This window comes from Microcebus murinus, chromosome 1, assembly GCF_040939455.1.
Source record: "Microcebus murinus isolate Inina chromosome 1, M.murinus_Inina_mat1.0, whole genome shotgun sequence".
NCBI lineage: Eukaryota > Metazoa > Chordata > Mammalia > Primates > Cheirogaleidae > Microcebus > Microcebus murinus.
In genome coordinates this window covers 153,209,010-153,222,406 of record NC_134104.1, presented here as the reverse complement: position 1 = coordinate 153,222,406, position 13,397 = coordinate 153,209,010, and the positions used below count along the sequence as shown (strand labels likewise).

The 13,397-nt window shown below is 53.6% G+C and overlaps 1 protein-coding gene across 4 annotated transcripts in view; it reads right to left on the bottom strand.

Moving 5' to 3' along the window:
• Nucleotides 1-34: 34 nt before the first annotated feature.
• The window catches only part of PTPN23 (protein tyrosine phosphatase non-receptor type 23), a 32,165-nt gene continuing 18,802 nt past the window's right edge, over nt 35-13,397 (bottom strand). For 3 of the 4 annotated variants that reach the window (XM_012771097.2, XM_076007133.1, XM_076007130.1), the window contains exons 3-25: nt 8,470-8,597; nt 8,142-8,218; nt 7,622-7,671; nt 7,381-7,512; nt 7,043-7,123; nt 6,836-6,967; nt 6,702-6,749; nt 6,239-6,295; nt 6,048-6,106; nt 5,790-5,869; nt 5,553-5,667; nt 5,393-5,458; nt 4,871-5,016; nt 4,303-4,614; nt 4,068-4,222; nt 3,815-3,966; nt 3,550-3,729; nt 1,719-3,456; nt 1,440-1,624; nt 1,229-1,333; nt 1,012-1,150; nt 806-919; nt 35-728 (exon numbers count right to left, since the gene is read on the bottom strand). In XM_012771097.2, the coding sequence (XP_012626551.2) occupies nt 249-728; nt 806-919; nt 1,012-1,150; nt 1,229-1,333; nt 1,440-1,624; nt 1,719-3,456; nt 3,550-3,729; nt 3,815-3,966; nt 4,068-4,222; nt 4,303-4,614; nt 4,871-5,016; nt 5,393-5,458; nt 5,553-5,667; nt 5,790-5,869; nt 6,048-6,106; nt 6,239-6,295; nt 6,702-6,749; nt 6,836-6,967; nt 7,043-7,123; nt 7,381-7,512; nt 7,622-7,671; nt 8,142-8,218; nt 8,470-8,597 (4,731 nt within the window). In that variant the 3' untranslated portion in view covers nt 35-248. The remainder of the gene's footprint in view (nt 729-805; nt 920-1,011; nt 1,151-1,228; nt 1,334-1,439; nt 1,625-1,718; nt 3,457-3,549; nt 3,730-3,814; nt 3,967-4,067; nt 4,223-4,302; nt 4,615-4,870; nt 5,017-5,392; nt 5,459-5,552; nt 5,668-5,789; nt 5,870-6,047; nt 6,107-6,238; nt 6,296-6,701; nt 6,750-6,835; nt 6,968-7,042; nt 7,124-7,380; nt 7,513-7,621; nt 7,672-8,141; nt 8,219-8,469; nt 8,598-13,397) is intronic. The other variant, XM_012771098.3, reaches the window with a different exon arrangement.

The following is a 13,397-nucleotide window of genomic DNA, read 5'->3' as shown; positions in this document are numbered from 1 at the left end:
ATCCTACCATCCACGGGTGGGCCCAGACACTGGCCACAGAACAGGTTGGTTTATTATTTCAATAGCAAAGAGCTGAAAAACAGGTCCCACAAACAAGGAGAACCTGACCCAGGGCCTGCAGTGCATCTCGTACCCCACAAGGGTGTGGGCTGGGCCAGGCAGGGAATGGGAGTAAGAGTGCCTATCCAGAGAGACCCTGCTGGGCACAAGAGATGATGTAGTGTAAGGACCAGGCACTCAAAGCCTGTTCAGGTCTTGTTGAGTGTCCAGAGTGGATCCAGAAGGCTAAGGGGGTCATCGGTGGGCCGGGCAGCCCGCAAACCCTGCCCATTATGGGCCTGCAGAAAGTTCTGCTTGCTCATCCGCTGCTTTCCCCGCAAGGAGCTGTCCAGGGAGAAGGCCTCTGGGGTCAAGGATGCCAGCAGCTCCAGGGATGAGGAGGGGGGCCCCAAGTTGGGGGCTTCAGGCACTGGCTGCTGCTCCTCAGGCTGGGGGATCTCAGGCAGGGGTGAAGAGAGAGGAGGTGGGGAGGAAGATGGGACTGGGGTAGATTCAGGGAGGGTGGCTGGTGGCAGGCCTGGAGTCTCTGCAGGGCCTGGCAGGCTGGCAGCTGGAGAATCCATGCCCCCAGGAGGCCGGATGCTAAGCTTGGCAATGGTAGCCTGGATGGAGCTAATAGGCACGTCCCCACCAAGGACCAGGTCCTGGGAGTCCTGAGGAAGGTGATTCTGAGAAGACAGAGTAGGTGAGGAAAAGATTCATGAGGCTGTGGTTATCCCAGCAGCCCCCAGAGAACCTCCCTCACCTTTTGGCTGATGCTCACGCTGGCCGGGGGCTTGCATGGAGCGGGCACACCATGGCGCTGCAGGACCTGCTCCACATGTCTCACCACCGCCTCGTGGCAGAACCTGAGGTGGAGCTGTACAGGGGTATTTGGCCTGGTCAGCTGGGCAGGGGCATTCACCCCAAGGGAGAAGGCCCATCCCAGCTCCCCAGTGCCCAGGCCCTCACTTTCTCCTGTAGCATGTGCTTCCTCTGTTGCCGCATGCGCCGCACCAGCTGAGGCAGCTCGGGGATCCCGTTCCCAGCCTCCACCTCCTGCACAGCTGCGTAGAGCAACGCAAAGGCTCCCGTGCGACCCACACCAGAGCTGCAGTAGGAAGTGGGTGTGAGAGGCGAGGCCCAGAGCCCATGGAGGAGGAACCCCCAGGCAGCTGCCCACTCCTACCTGCAGTGCACAACGATGGGTGTGTGCAGGGGCCGCTGGTGCAGGTAATGCGCGTGCACCTCCTGGATGAAGCGCAGCAGGTTGCTGGGGCTGTCAGGCAGGCCTCTGCGGGGTGGGGCAGGGCCTATGAGCCAGGTCTGATCTGAAGCCCTCACCCCTCCCAGCACCAAGGACTGTCCCCCTCGCCCCCAATCCAGGGCAGTGGACGCACAACTCGGGCCAAGTGGGGAAGTGGAGGTGCACGAGAGAGCGCTTGAGGCTTTGGTCTCGGAACTGCAGGCTCAGCACACGCTCCACGTGTGTTTCAGTGGTTCGGACGCTGCTCAATGCCAGGCTCAGGGCACCGTGCACCATGGGCTGGCCCCTCTCGGTGGGGAAGTATCGTGCTACCTTTTGCTGAGGAACAGACAAGCCTGGACAGTTAGGGCTGATTTTCCAAGGTCCCCTGCCCTACTACCCCAACACTGTCCTTGTGGGCATTCCTCCTCACCTTCTCCATCTCGGCCTCAGACACCAGCATGACAATGACTGACACTTTCTGCTCATGAACCATGAGCCAGAAGTCGGCAGCTGTGCCAGGCAGTGGGGCCTGGGTGGCCACTAAGGGTGGGCAGTATGGGGAAAGCCCCTCCACACAGCTAGCATTGATGTAGTCATCCTTGCCTGAGCGCAGAACCACACGGTTACTGTCATAGGGCATGACGTCCTGGTGCCGGTTCTTCAGTGAGTAGCAGCGGGCAATGGCGATGGAACGGCCTCGGGCATCCTGTTCTTGTGCATCTTGCAGCTCCCTCCAGATGGTGTCCAGAGACCCCGCATCCCCCAGCTGGCCCCGAAAGGCCTCCAGCTCCAGCTGCAACTGCTGCAGCCTCTCAGGATGCTCATAGGGGTCCCGCTCTATCAGCCGCAGGGCCTGGGGCCGGCGGCCCTCAGCTGCGTCCACCTTGGTAGGCTGCAGCAGGGGCTGCCCGCCCCTAGGAGGCTGAGCGCCGCCATGCTGGCTCTCAGGGCTAGAGGAGAGCAGGTCTGCAGCCGCAGTGCCTCGGCGCAAGCATAGGGGTGGCTCTGCAGCTGGGGCCCGAGAGGCTACTGGGCCAGGCCCTGGCGATGGGGCAGGTGAAGGCACCAGGTGGGGACTAGGAGTGGGCTGGCCAGCAGGTGGGGGGCCTCGAATGGAGAGAGGGGCTGCCTGGGGACCCAGGGGTCTGGGAGAAGGGGCAGGACCATACGCCAGGGTGGGATGAGGAGGTTGAGGGGGCCCAGGGCTGGCGAAAGGCAGAGCCCCTGAGTGGGGGGGCAGAGGGTCTTGGGAGGGGCCTGGGTAGAGCTGGGTGTGCAGGGGTGGCGGCTGCCCCAGGACACCAGGCTGAGGAGCAAAGGAGTAGGTGGAGTGTGGGGGTAGGAGTGCTGGGGGTTGGGGTGAGAAGAGGTGTGGATGCTGGAGTTGGGGGGGCTGAGGCCCAAATGCTGCTTGTGTAGGATGGGGCTGAGGTCCCATCCTTGGGGCTGGAAAACCTGTGGGGATCCCAGGAGGGAAGTGGTGCTGGGCTGGGGGTGCTGGAAGGGCTTGCTTGGCCCCTACGGGATAGGAGTAGGGTGTGGGCAGGGGCTGTGGCGGAGGCACTGGGAAGCAGGGCTGGGGAGGAGCAGGGCTGGGGTTTGGCCGTGGTGCTGTGTGGCTGGAAATGGGGGCCTGGACGCTATCTACTGTGGTGGTGGCTGGCCGAACCGCCACGGCCAACTCGGGGCCTGAGAACTGAGGAGGTGGGGCTGAGGGCAGACCTGCAACTGGTGGAGGTGGCCCTGCCCCCCCATAGGGACTGCTCCCCATGCCATGCTGGGGGGAAGATCGGGGCACAAGGCCCAGCTCCGGTGTGTAGGCAGGGGCTGGATAGAGGGCAGGCCCAGGGGCCATGGGCATTGTGGGGGGCCCTGGGGCCCTGGGCTGGATCATTTGGGTGGGGCCCGAGTAGGTACCAGGGGGTAAGGGGCCCGAGAGATAGTGGGGTCCTGGGCCTGTGGAGCTGGGGAAGGGGCCAGGAGGAAAGTGGAGCGGAGTCATAGTCCCCAGGAAGGTGTCAGGTGGTCGTGGGCCAGCCACCAGGTCAGGGGGCAGGCTGCGCAGCTCCTCTGGTGGGTCTCCTGTCTCTATCACCTCACCTTCCTCCCTACGGGCCAACAGCGGCTTTGGGGCCGTGGGCCGTGGTGGTGGCTTCTTTTTCAGCTCCCTGTGGGACAGGCAGGGAAGAAGCGGGACCAGACTCCCATTAGCCCAGCTGGTCTGGGCTGGAGCGGCACCACAGCCCCAGGGCCACACCCACCTGTCCAGGAGCTGCTGGCGGGCAACCTCTCGGGCCTGGCAGGTGGACTGTGCCCGTTCCAGTAGAGCAGCCACCTTGCTCTCTAGGTCTGCATAGAAATCCTTGCCCTCCTGAGACTTCTTCATCAGGTCCTCATAGGCTTCATATGAGGCCACCAGAGTCTGCAGCGTAGAGTTCCACCTGGTGGGCAGAAGGGCCAGGATGAAAAGCCCTGGGAGCAGGACTCTTGGGGACTCTGGGCAAGAACACAGGACTGGGCACTGACTTTTGGTCTAGGTCGCTGAGCACCCGTCGTACAGCTGCATACTGCACGTTGGCCTCTGTCAGCGCACAGAGGACGTTGTCCTGAGCAGCCAGGTTCTGCTCCAGGTACACCCTCAGCTGGTCGTACTTCTTCAGCTGCTCCTCAAACAGCTTCTGAGGAGTATGTTGAGGGGTGGGGGACGGACACTCAGGTTCTCGCCACCTAAGGGTGGAGCTCAGAGCCAGAGCCCCTCCACCCAGCTTGCCCAGCCCACCTTCATCTCCGAGTGGTCTGTCGTAACCAGTGAGGCAGTGATGTCATCCTTCTGGATAAGCTCACGCAGCTGCTGCTCCAGGGACACGCGCTGGTCTCGCATCTCCTGCACCTTGGCCAGGATGCGCTTCAGGTTCTGCAGCACAGCCTTGTCCTCTGGGACCAATAGTGGTCAGTGAGGCCAGAGAAACCCCCAGCTCCAATCTCTCCCCATGGGTCGAGCGAGTGGGGCTTACCTGGGGTGAGGGCTGGCGTGGGCAGGGCAGCCCGGACCTGGTCGAGTGGCCCGCTGAGCAAGCGCAGGTTGCCGACGTGCAGATTCATGGCGCGGTGCAGCTCGCTGTTGGTAAAGGAGGCCTTCTCATGGACTTCCATGTACTTGGCCCATTCTCGCCTCACCTCTGCCAGCTCAGCCTTGGAGACAGCCAGGTTGGCCCCAGCTTGGCCCACTGCCTCCTGGAACTTCTGCTCTAGCAGCTCATCCTCCTCCAGCAGGTCCCTGATGTCCTTTAGGGAGGCCTCCACATCCGTGAACACGCCGGACAGCACTAGGGGTATGTATTGGGGGAACAGCCCTGAGGCAGGCAGATCAGGTACCCACTCTGGCCCATCCACCAAGAGACAGAACTGCCCACTCAGGTAAGGGCTTACATTGCTCACTGAGCTCTACAGGCACAGGGCATACAGTGTTCATACAGGACAGGGCCACAGCCTCTGTCCTCAGTGAACAGGCACACAGGGAGAAGGCCACAGCAGATGATTTCCATGCACCCCCTCTACCTGCTTGCTCTGCCCCTTGCTCACCTTGCATGGACTGGACAAGGTTCCTGACAGTGTCTGGCCGGACACTGAGGGCTGCGCACTTCTCCATGAGCTGGGGTGGGATGTGGCTGTATGCATCAAGGTTGTCCACTGTCTCGGGATCCAGCTGCATTGAATCCATAAACTGGCTGTGGGGGCAACAGGGCCATGTGGGTGCTGGGTGTTGACCCAACTCCTTCTGTGTCAAAGGAGCCTGCCAGGGTGAGCCCTCATCATTGAAGCTAGGTTTGAGGTCTCAGCAGAAAGCAAATCACCACCCCCAACCTCTACCACCAGGTCTGGCCTAGACCCACAGAATGTGCCTAGGGCTCTGCTGGAAACAGTGGGACAGAAGGGACATCCTCCTCCCAGGATGCTAGACTCTTGCCTTACAAATCCAGCCCATGAGAACCCAGGCAGGGAGGCAGAGTTAGGAAACCTCCTGACACAGACATTTCATTCCTTTCCCATCACAGGCAGCTCCAGGGTATACCCCCTGCCTCCCACTCCCAGTCCCACACTCACTCCAGGACCTCATTCTTGTCTTCAATCTTGGCCATCATCTCCCGAAGCAGCTTGGCCTTCTCCTCACTAGAGAAGCAACAGAGTAGCTGCTAGAGGACCATGTCTCTTGAGACGCCCCAACTCCCTCTGTGCCAAGGACAGGACCAGCCCATCCACCCACCTGTACAGTGACGAGGCCTCATGGGCAGCCATGGGTACCAGTTTGGCGAAGATGTCAGGGCCGGTAACGGCTGGGTCTGTGGGGTTCACTGGCAAGGGCTTCACCAAGGGGGCTCCTGGGAGGGGAGGAAAAATTGTGGCGATCAGGCCTAGGCAGAGTCCTTGAGGTCGCCCATGTCCTATCCCCACCCCATCTTCACCCCGATGCCATTTCTCAGCTTCCCCTCAGCTCCCAGACCTTTCACAGGCTGAAGGGTGTCCAGTGCTGGGACAGCCTCATGGTAGATGAAGTCATTGTCTTTCTTGGCAGAATTGTACCTGGGGGTGGGAGCAGAGGGAATGAGTCATGGGGGGGGGAGGGGCAGTGGGAACCCACAACCTAGCTTCCCATGTGGGCCACTGCTCTCTGGCACCGGTGGCTTCCACCCAAGGACACAGGCAGAGGGACAAGACCTTTCAGAAGAAGAGAGAACCAGGGCCACCCCCATGGACTCACTTTCCCCCAATGACATCCATAGTGAAGCGAAGTGCGTCTTGCACAGTGTCAGGCTGGCCCTGTGGGGCAGGAATAGGGGTGGGGCCTCAGCACCAACCAAGGACAGCACCAGGACACCCCCTCAGTCCCACCAGGCTTGCTCCCTGTTCCCTCAGGGATCTGAGGGACAGCCAGGCCTCCCTCAGCTTTACCTTGGCCAACTTGATGGCTTCATTGAGCTTGTCCAGGGCACTCTGGAAGTATGCAACCTGTGGAGGGCAGTGGGCAAAACTTACTCTGTCCTTCCCTGCTGAGATTCCTATTCATTCTGCTTCCCCCCCTAGCCCTGCCTGGCCATTTGGCCACTCATCAGAAGATAAGCTCAGGGGGTAGCCAGGCACCAGCCCAGCCAACAGCACCATGGTGGCATCACAGCCTACCCCAGCCACCTCTCTGTGAGGAGCCTGCCATCCCTCCTCAGACCCCAAGGAACGAGGGCTACACAGATGGGACAACATGTAAGACACCAGGCCTGCAGCAAGGTTGTGGCCAGGGATGTAGGGGTGAGGCAGACAGAAGACTACCTCCCCTGTTCTGTCAGGGACAGGACTAAACCAGGATCTCACTCAAGGCTGGAACCAGTCCTGAGTCCCCTCCTTGCCATAGCTCACTCACTCGCTCCCCAAACTTCTGCTGCTCCTCGGCCTGCTTTCCCATGTGCAGCTGGAAAAGAAGAAGAGAAGTCACAACTTATTTCCTGAGATGCAGCAACTCAGCCCAGCCCAGCCCCAGTGCCCTGATGCCCTCACGTGAGCCACAGCTGCAAAGTAATAGATCTTCATCTGCACAAGCTTCTTCCAGTCCTTCTGGATGCGGCCCAGCAGTGAGGCAGTGTCAGGGTTCTCCAAGGCCCGGCATGCCTCCTTGTAGTAATCTACCACCTGGGAGCCGGGATGGAGCCCAGTCAGTGAAGGTCAGGAGTAAAGCGAAGGCCTGCCCTCAGCCCCCATCCCTACCTGTGCACTGATGCGGGCCACCAGAAAGCTCTTCCTGTTGTCCAACATTGACTTCTCCAGGAGGCACTCCTGAGCCTGGCCCTGGGGTGACATGTGCAGGTACACTCCCTCACTCACCAGAGGGCTTTCCCTTCCCCAGGGGTAGACCAAGGGATCCTCCCCTACCCCAAGAAGCACGGCCTATTCCTGATCTACCCAGAGCTCAGAAGACAAGGCCAAGGGCCCCTGCCGGTCCATCTCTGCCATGTGCGCATGGCCTCATCCAGGATCAACTTAACTACTCCCTCCCTTGGCCATACCCTGGATTCAACTCGGCTTTAACCAGAGCACATCCTCACCAGCATGAGGTTGACATTGAGAGTGAGGATCTGGCGGCTCATATCAACGCTGTAGGCATGAGGGAAGTGCTCACGAAGGTAGGCAAAGGCACCTGCTGCACACTGGAAGTGGGTACAGGAGACCTTCATACCCTGGGAGGGAAGGGTGGAGGATGGCCTGTGTCCCCTCTATGGGACAGAAGTCATCCACGCCATGGAGGCTGCCTCTCCCTGGTATGTCCACCACCCCTTTCCTCCTCACCTCCTCCGACACCCGCTTGTCCATTGCACCCAGCATGGAGTGCAGTGCTCCTGGGGAGACAGAGGACATGGTGTCAGGGCAGCCTGGGGCTCAGGAAGGAGGGGCCCAGTCCTGAAGCTTCAGGGATGTCTGCACAGGACTCTGGGGCTCCCCAAGATGTTCCCTCGACCCAGGCTAAGGCTGACCAGCAGGACAAGTTGGGGCCAGCCTTATTCTCCTTCTGCCTGAAGCAGCCCCAAACTAAAAACTGGGGGCTGTCCAGTTAAAGAAGAAAGGCCATTTCTCCCGGCCGGAGCACACACTGGCAACCCTGTGGCAGCCAGCCCAGGAGAGCCTCTCCCCAGCACAGCGGCTCCCCATGAGCCTAGGGAACAGTAACGTGTGGGGAAGGCCACGGAGGGGTTGGAACCCAGGAGTCCTCCCTTCATTAGCTCGCTGCCTTTGTGGCTATCAGATGAGCTGAGATCCTAGGCTGGCAGGGCTGGGAGTGGGGCCATGGGGAAGGGATCAGGCAGCTCACCAAGGTTGTAGAGAATACAGGCCTGCTCGTACTTGATGTCCTCATGGGCCACAGACTTGCCTGAGAAGATCTCAGTCCTGCAGACATGCCACCCCAGTCATCTAGAGGGTAGGAGCTGGCCAGAGCCCTGAGACCTGGTAAGGGGACCAGCTACCCCAATATGGGGTCAGATGGGGAGGCCTGGTGCGACCACACAAGGCCACTCCCCATTCTGTGCAGCAAGGGGAAGAAAGGGAAGGGAAGAACACTCCTATCACCCAGACCCCCCCGGGCTATCCCAGGCACCATCCAGACTCCCCATCCCCCAGCCCTGCCTGCTGGCTCTCACCAGGTGACAGGGATGGCAGCCTCCTGGCCTGAGCCCATAGGGACCCGACTCTGCAGGTAGTGGAGCTGGCCGAGGTACTTGCGGAGAACACTGCAGCCTTCGAAGTCCCGAGGGACACGAACGGCATTCTAGGGGGCGGGATAGGAGAACAGGACTGTCATCGTGTGGGGTAGAGGACAGGCAGGTCAGCTCAGCCACGAATTCCAGGAAACACACATAAGAGGCTGGCACATTGCACACTCGAAGCGATCCAAAGAAAGCCATGGCCACACCTCTAGTCATTCAACAAACCATCCCACCAGCCAAGGCTGTCAGACTGAATTCACCCCAGTTTTGGAAGGCAATTTGCAAGATGTTTTAAAATTTTTACTTACTTTTGACCCAGTTCTATATCTAAAAATTTATTGTAAGAGAGACATAAATATCAGTAAAGACATCAGTAAAGAGGACTGTTTAAATAAATTACGTCCAAGCAATCCACACAAGCGAATATTCTGCAGCCATAACAACTTAAGATAAAGGTCTGTAGTTATTCATATACTAATATGCCATGACATACTGTCAAGCAAAGAAAGAATGTAGCAGACAAATGGTATGATCTCATTTGTGAAAAATCATAAAGATATTGATAATCCAAGTAGGTATACAGATAAAAAATTCAGAAGATTGTACACCATAATGTTAACTCTGGGTACTAGGATTTAAGTGATTTATCTTATTCTATATAGATAGATATGTATGTGTCTAACAGAAACATGTATTTCATTATTTATATTGTTCATGTATTCTTTTTTTTTTTTGAGACAGAGTCTCACTTTGTTGCCCAGGCTAGAGTGAGTACCATGGCATCAGCCTAGCTCACAGCAACCTCAAACTCCTGGGCTCAAGCGATCCTGCTGCCTCAGCCTCCCGAGTAGCTGGGACTACAGGCATGCGCCACCATGCCCAGCTAATTTTTTGTATATATATTTTTAGTTGGTCAATTTCTATTTTTAGTAGAGACGGGGTCTCACTCAGGCTGGTTTTGAACTCCTGACCTCGAGCAATCCGCCCGCCTCAGCCTCCCAGAGTGCTAGGATTACAGGCGTGAGCCACCACGCCCGGCCCATGTATTCTTTATATTGAACATTTTCAATTTTTATAATAAACAGCAAAGCTATTCCCATTTTGGGGGAAAAAAACAAAACAAAGCAAATGAACCCTCTGATTAAACAGAAAAGCAGACAACACCCCCTCCAAGAAGCAAGTACACAGTGAGGGGACAGGCTTCAGCACTATGCCTGCCTCACCTCCTGCTAAGAGGACCCAAGTCCCTCACTAGGATGCCAGCAGCTGAGGGGCCCAGCAGCAAGGCTAGAAGAAATCCTCCAAGACGCTCCTCTCCTGAGCTCAGCTCCGTGCTGCCAACAGGGATATTCTCAGGAGGGGTGCACATACTCTGGGGCACTGCAGGAGAAGAGTCTGGCACTAGTCCCACTCTACATCACTTCCCAGCAGTGTCCTGGGGAACCATCTCCCCTCTGGGCCTCCAGAATACCCAGTGCAAGAATAAGCTGTGTCATAGCCGCACTGCTGAGGTGCCACCCCAGGGGCCTGTCCCATTGGCCAGGGCTTCTTATCACACCCCCTCTATCAGGACCTCTGCTATATTCAAATACCACTTGTACATAACATTTGTCTCTAAACCAATCTACTATTAAAATTAGAGCCACATCCTAAACAATAACAGCTCTAAAATAACAGGTTTGATGTGCTAGGTACATTTTTTCAATAGTCACTAAAGCACATACAAAAAATGAAAAATATTTGTCTTATACTTCCTAAAGCCATCTTTGGGAAACAATAGAAGCAGTCTTCCCTCTGGTCCTCGCCTGGCCTGTCAGACTCTGATGAGCTAAATGTGGTGGGATAGAGCCATGACACCAACATGACACCCCCACACTACCCCCTGCACCTGTCAATTTTACTCCCTGTAATCACAGAGTCAAAAATTTATTTCAGATTCAGAAAATGAAATTCTGAGAAACAACTATTCCAGCCCTGGTTTTACAGATGAGGAAACTCAGGCTCAGGCCAAAGAAAGGACAGCCTAAAGCTTCCCAAATTATATCCGGCCCTCGTTCCATTGCAAATCTCTGAGTATGGCAAAAGGTTGACTTATGTTGTCTCTGATTTGTATGTCTCTATGCACTGACATACTTACTGTTTCACTAAAAGCTTCACCAGTGTTGGTTCTAAAATTGCTCTAATGGTTCATTTGGTTTTTACTTTTTATTTTTTTAGAAAAAAAATAAAGTGCTGTCTTACCCAGGCTAGAATGAAGTGATGTCATCATAGCTCACTGCAACCTCAAACTCCTAGGCTCAAGCTATCCTCCTACCTTAAGCCTCCCCAGTAGCTGGGACTACAGGCACTCTCCATCATGCCCATTATATGTTGCTTAGTCTGGGGTTTTTTTTGATCTGGTAATTTTTTCATTTTTTTTCTATGGACTGAGGGGGTGGGCAAGGGCGGGGCTCCGTGGCTTGGTCCCTAACAGGCCATTCACCAGCACAGGGTCATGGCCAGGGGTTGGGGATCACAGCCTTAGAGGATCTGCCTCAGGGAGTACTTTAGAGATCTGTGATGCTAGCTGTGGCATGGCCCTCGTGTAGTCCCAGCTACCTGGGAAGGCTAAGAGGGAAGGATTGCTTGAGGCCAGGAGTTCAAGGCTACTGTGAGCTATGATTGTGACACTGCACTCCAGCCTAGAGTGAGACCCTGTCTCTAAAAATAATTTTAAATTTTTAAAAATTTTTTTTTAATTTTTTTTTAAATTTTTTTTTTATTTTGGCATATTATGGGGGTACAGATTTTAAGGTTTCAATAAATGCCCATTTCCCCCCCTCCCCCCAAAAGTCTGAGTCTCCATCATGACCATCCCCCAGATGGTGCACATCTCACTCATTATGTATGTATATACCCGCCCCCTCCCCCCTCCCCAATACCCTATTACTGTAGCACCTATGTGTCCACTTAGGTGCTACTCAGTTAATACCAGTTTGCTGGAGAATATATCTGGTGCTTGTTTTTCCATTCTTGGGATACTTCACTTAGTAGTATGGGTTCCAGCTCTAACCAGGAAAATATAAGATGTGCTATATCACCATTGTTTCTTAGAGCTGAATAGTACTCCATGGTATACATATACCACATTTTATTAATCCATTCTTGGATTGATGGGCACTTGGGCTGTTTCCACAGCCTTGCAATTATGAATTGTGCTGCTATAAACATTCGAGTGCAGGTGTCTTTTTTGTAGAGTGTCACTGGATCATTTGGGTAGATGCCCAGCAATGGGATTGCTGGATCAAATGGTAGATTCACTTGTATCGCTTTAAGGTATCTCCATATTGCTTTCCACAGAGGTTGAACTAGTTTGCAGTCCCACCAGCAGTGTAGGAGTGTTCCTCTCTCTCCGCAACCACGCCAGCATTTATTGTTTGGAGATTTTTTGATAAAGGCCATTCTCACTGGAGTTAAGTGATATCTCATTGTGGTTTTGATTTGCATTTCCCTGATGATTAGAGATGTTGAGCATTTCTTCATATGTTTGTTGGCCATTCTTCTGTCTTCTTTAGAAAAATTTCTGTTCAAGTCCTTTGCCCACTTTTTAATGGGGTTATTTGCTTTTTTCTTCCTAATTTTCGTGAGTTCTAAGTATATTCTAGTTATCAGACCCTTATCGGATGCATAGGATGCAAATATTTTCTCCCATTCTGTAGGTTGTCTGTTTACTTTCATGACTATTTCTTTGGCTGTGCAGAAGCTTTGTAGTTTGATCATGTCCCATTTATTTATTTTTGTTGCTGCTGTGATTGCCTTTGGGGACTTCTTCATAAACTCTTTGCCCAGGCCGATGTCTAGGAGAGTGTTTCCAACTTTTTCCTCTAGAGTTCTAATAGTTTCATATCTTAGGTTTAAGTCTGTTACCCAGCGTGAGTTGGTTTTTGTGAGAGGTGAAAGGTGTGGGTCCTGTTTTAGCCTTCTACAGGTGGCTATCCAGTTTTCCCAGCACCATTTATTGAAGACAGATTCTTTTCCCCAGCGTATGTTTTTGTCTGCTTTGTCAAAGATGAGATGGCTATATGAGGATGGTTTTATATCAGGATTCTCACATCTGTTCCACTGGTCAATATTCCTGTTTTTGTGCCAATACCATATTGTTTTAATTACTACAGCTTTGTAATATAGTTTGATATCTGGCATATTAATGCCTCCCATTTTGTTTTTGTTGCCTAGAATTGCTCTTGATATTCGGGGTCTTCTTTGGTTCCATACGAAGCGTAAAATTATTTTTTCTATATCTGTGAAGAATGCTGATGGGATTTTAATAGGTATTGCATTGAATCTGTAGATCAGTTTGGGTAGTATAGACATTTTGATGATATTGAGTCTGCCGATCCACGAGCATGGTATGGATTTCCATCTGTTTACATCCTCTGCTATTTCCTTCCTCAGTGTTTCATAGTTCTCCCTGTAGAGGTCTTTTACCTCTTTGGTTAAATATATTCCTAGGTACTTTAATTTCTTTGTTGCTATTGTGAAGGGAATTGAGTCTTTGATTTGGTTCTCAATTAGATTGTTGTTGGCGTATATGAATGCCTCTGATTTCTGTGTATTGATTAAAAATTAAAAATTAAATTAAAATTAATTAAAAATTAAAAATTAATTAAAAATTAAAAGAGATCAGTGATAATGCCCCTCCTAGGCTGTGTTGTGTCCATGTGTGTAGTATGTGCTTTGTGTGTGCAAAATGGATGTAGTGCTAGGGGATAAGGTTATCTCACTTGTTTTCAAACTTTGTTCAAATAAACTCTTTTCAAAAACTCAATTTATGAGGAAGATTCTAGAAAGATAGCAGAATAAGAAGCACCAGAAATCTATCT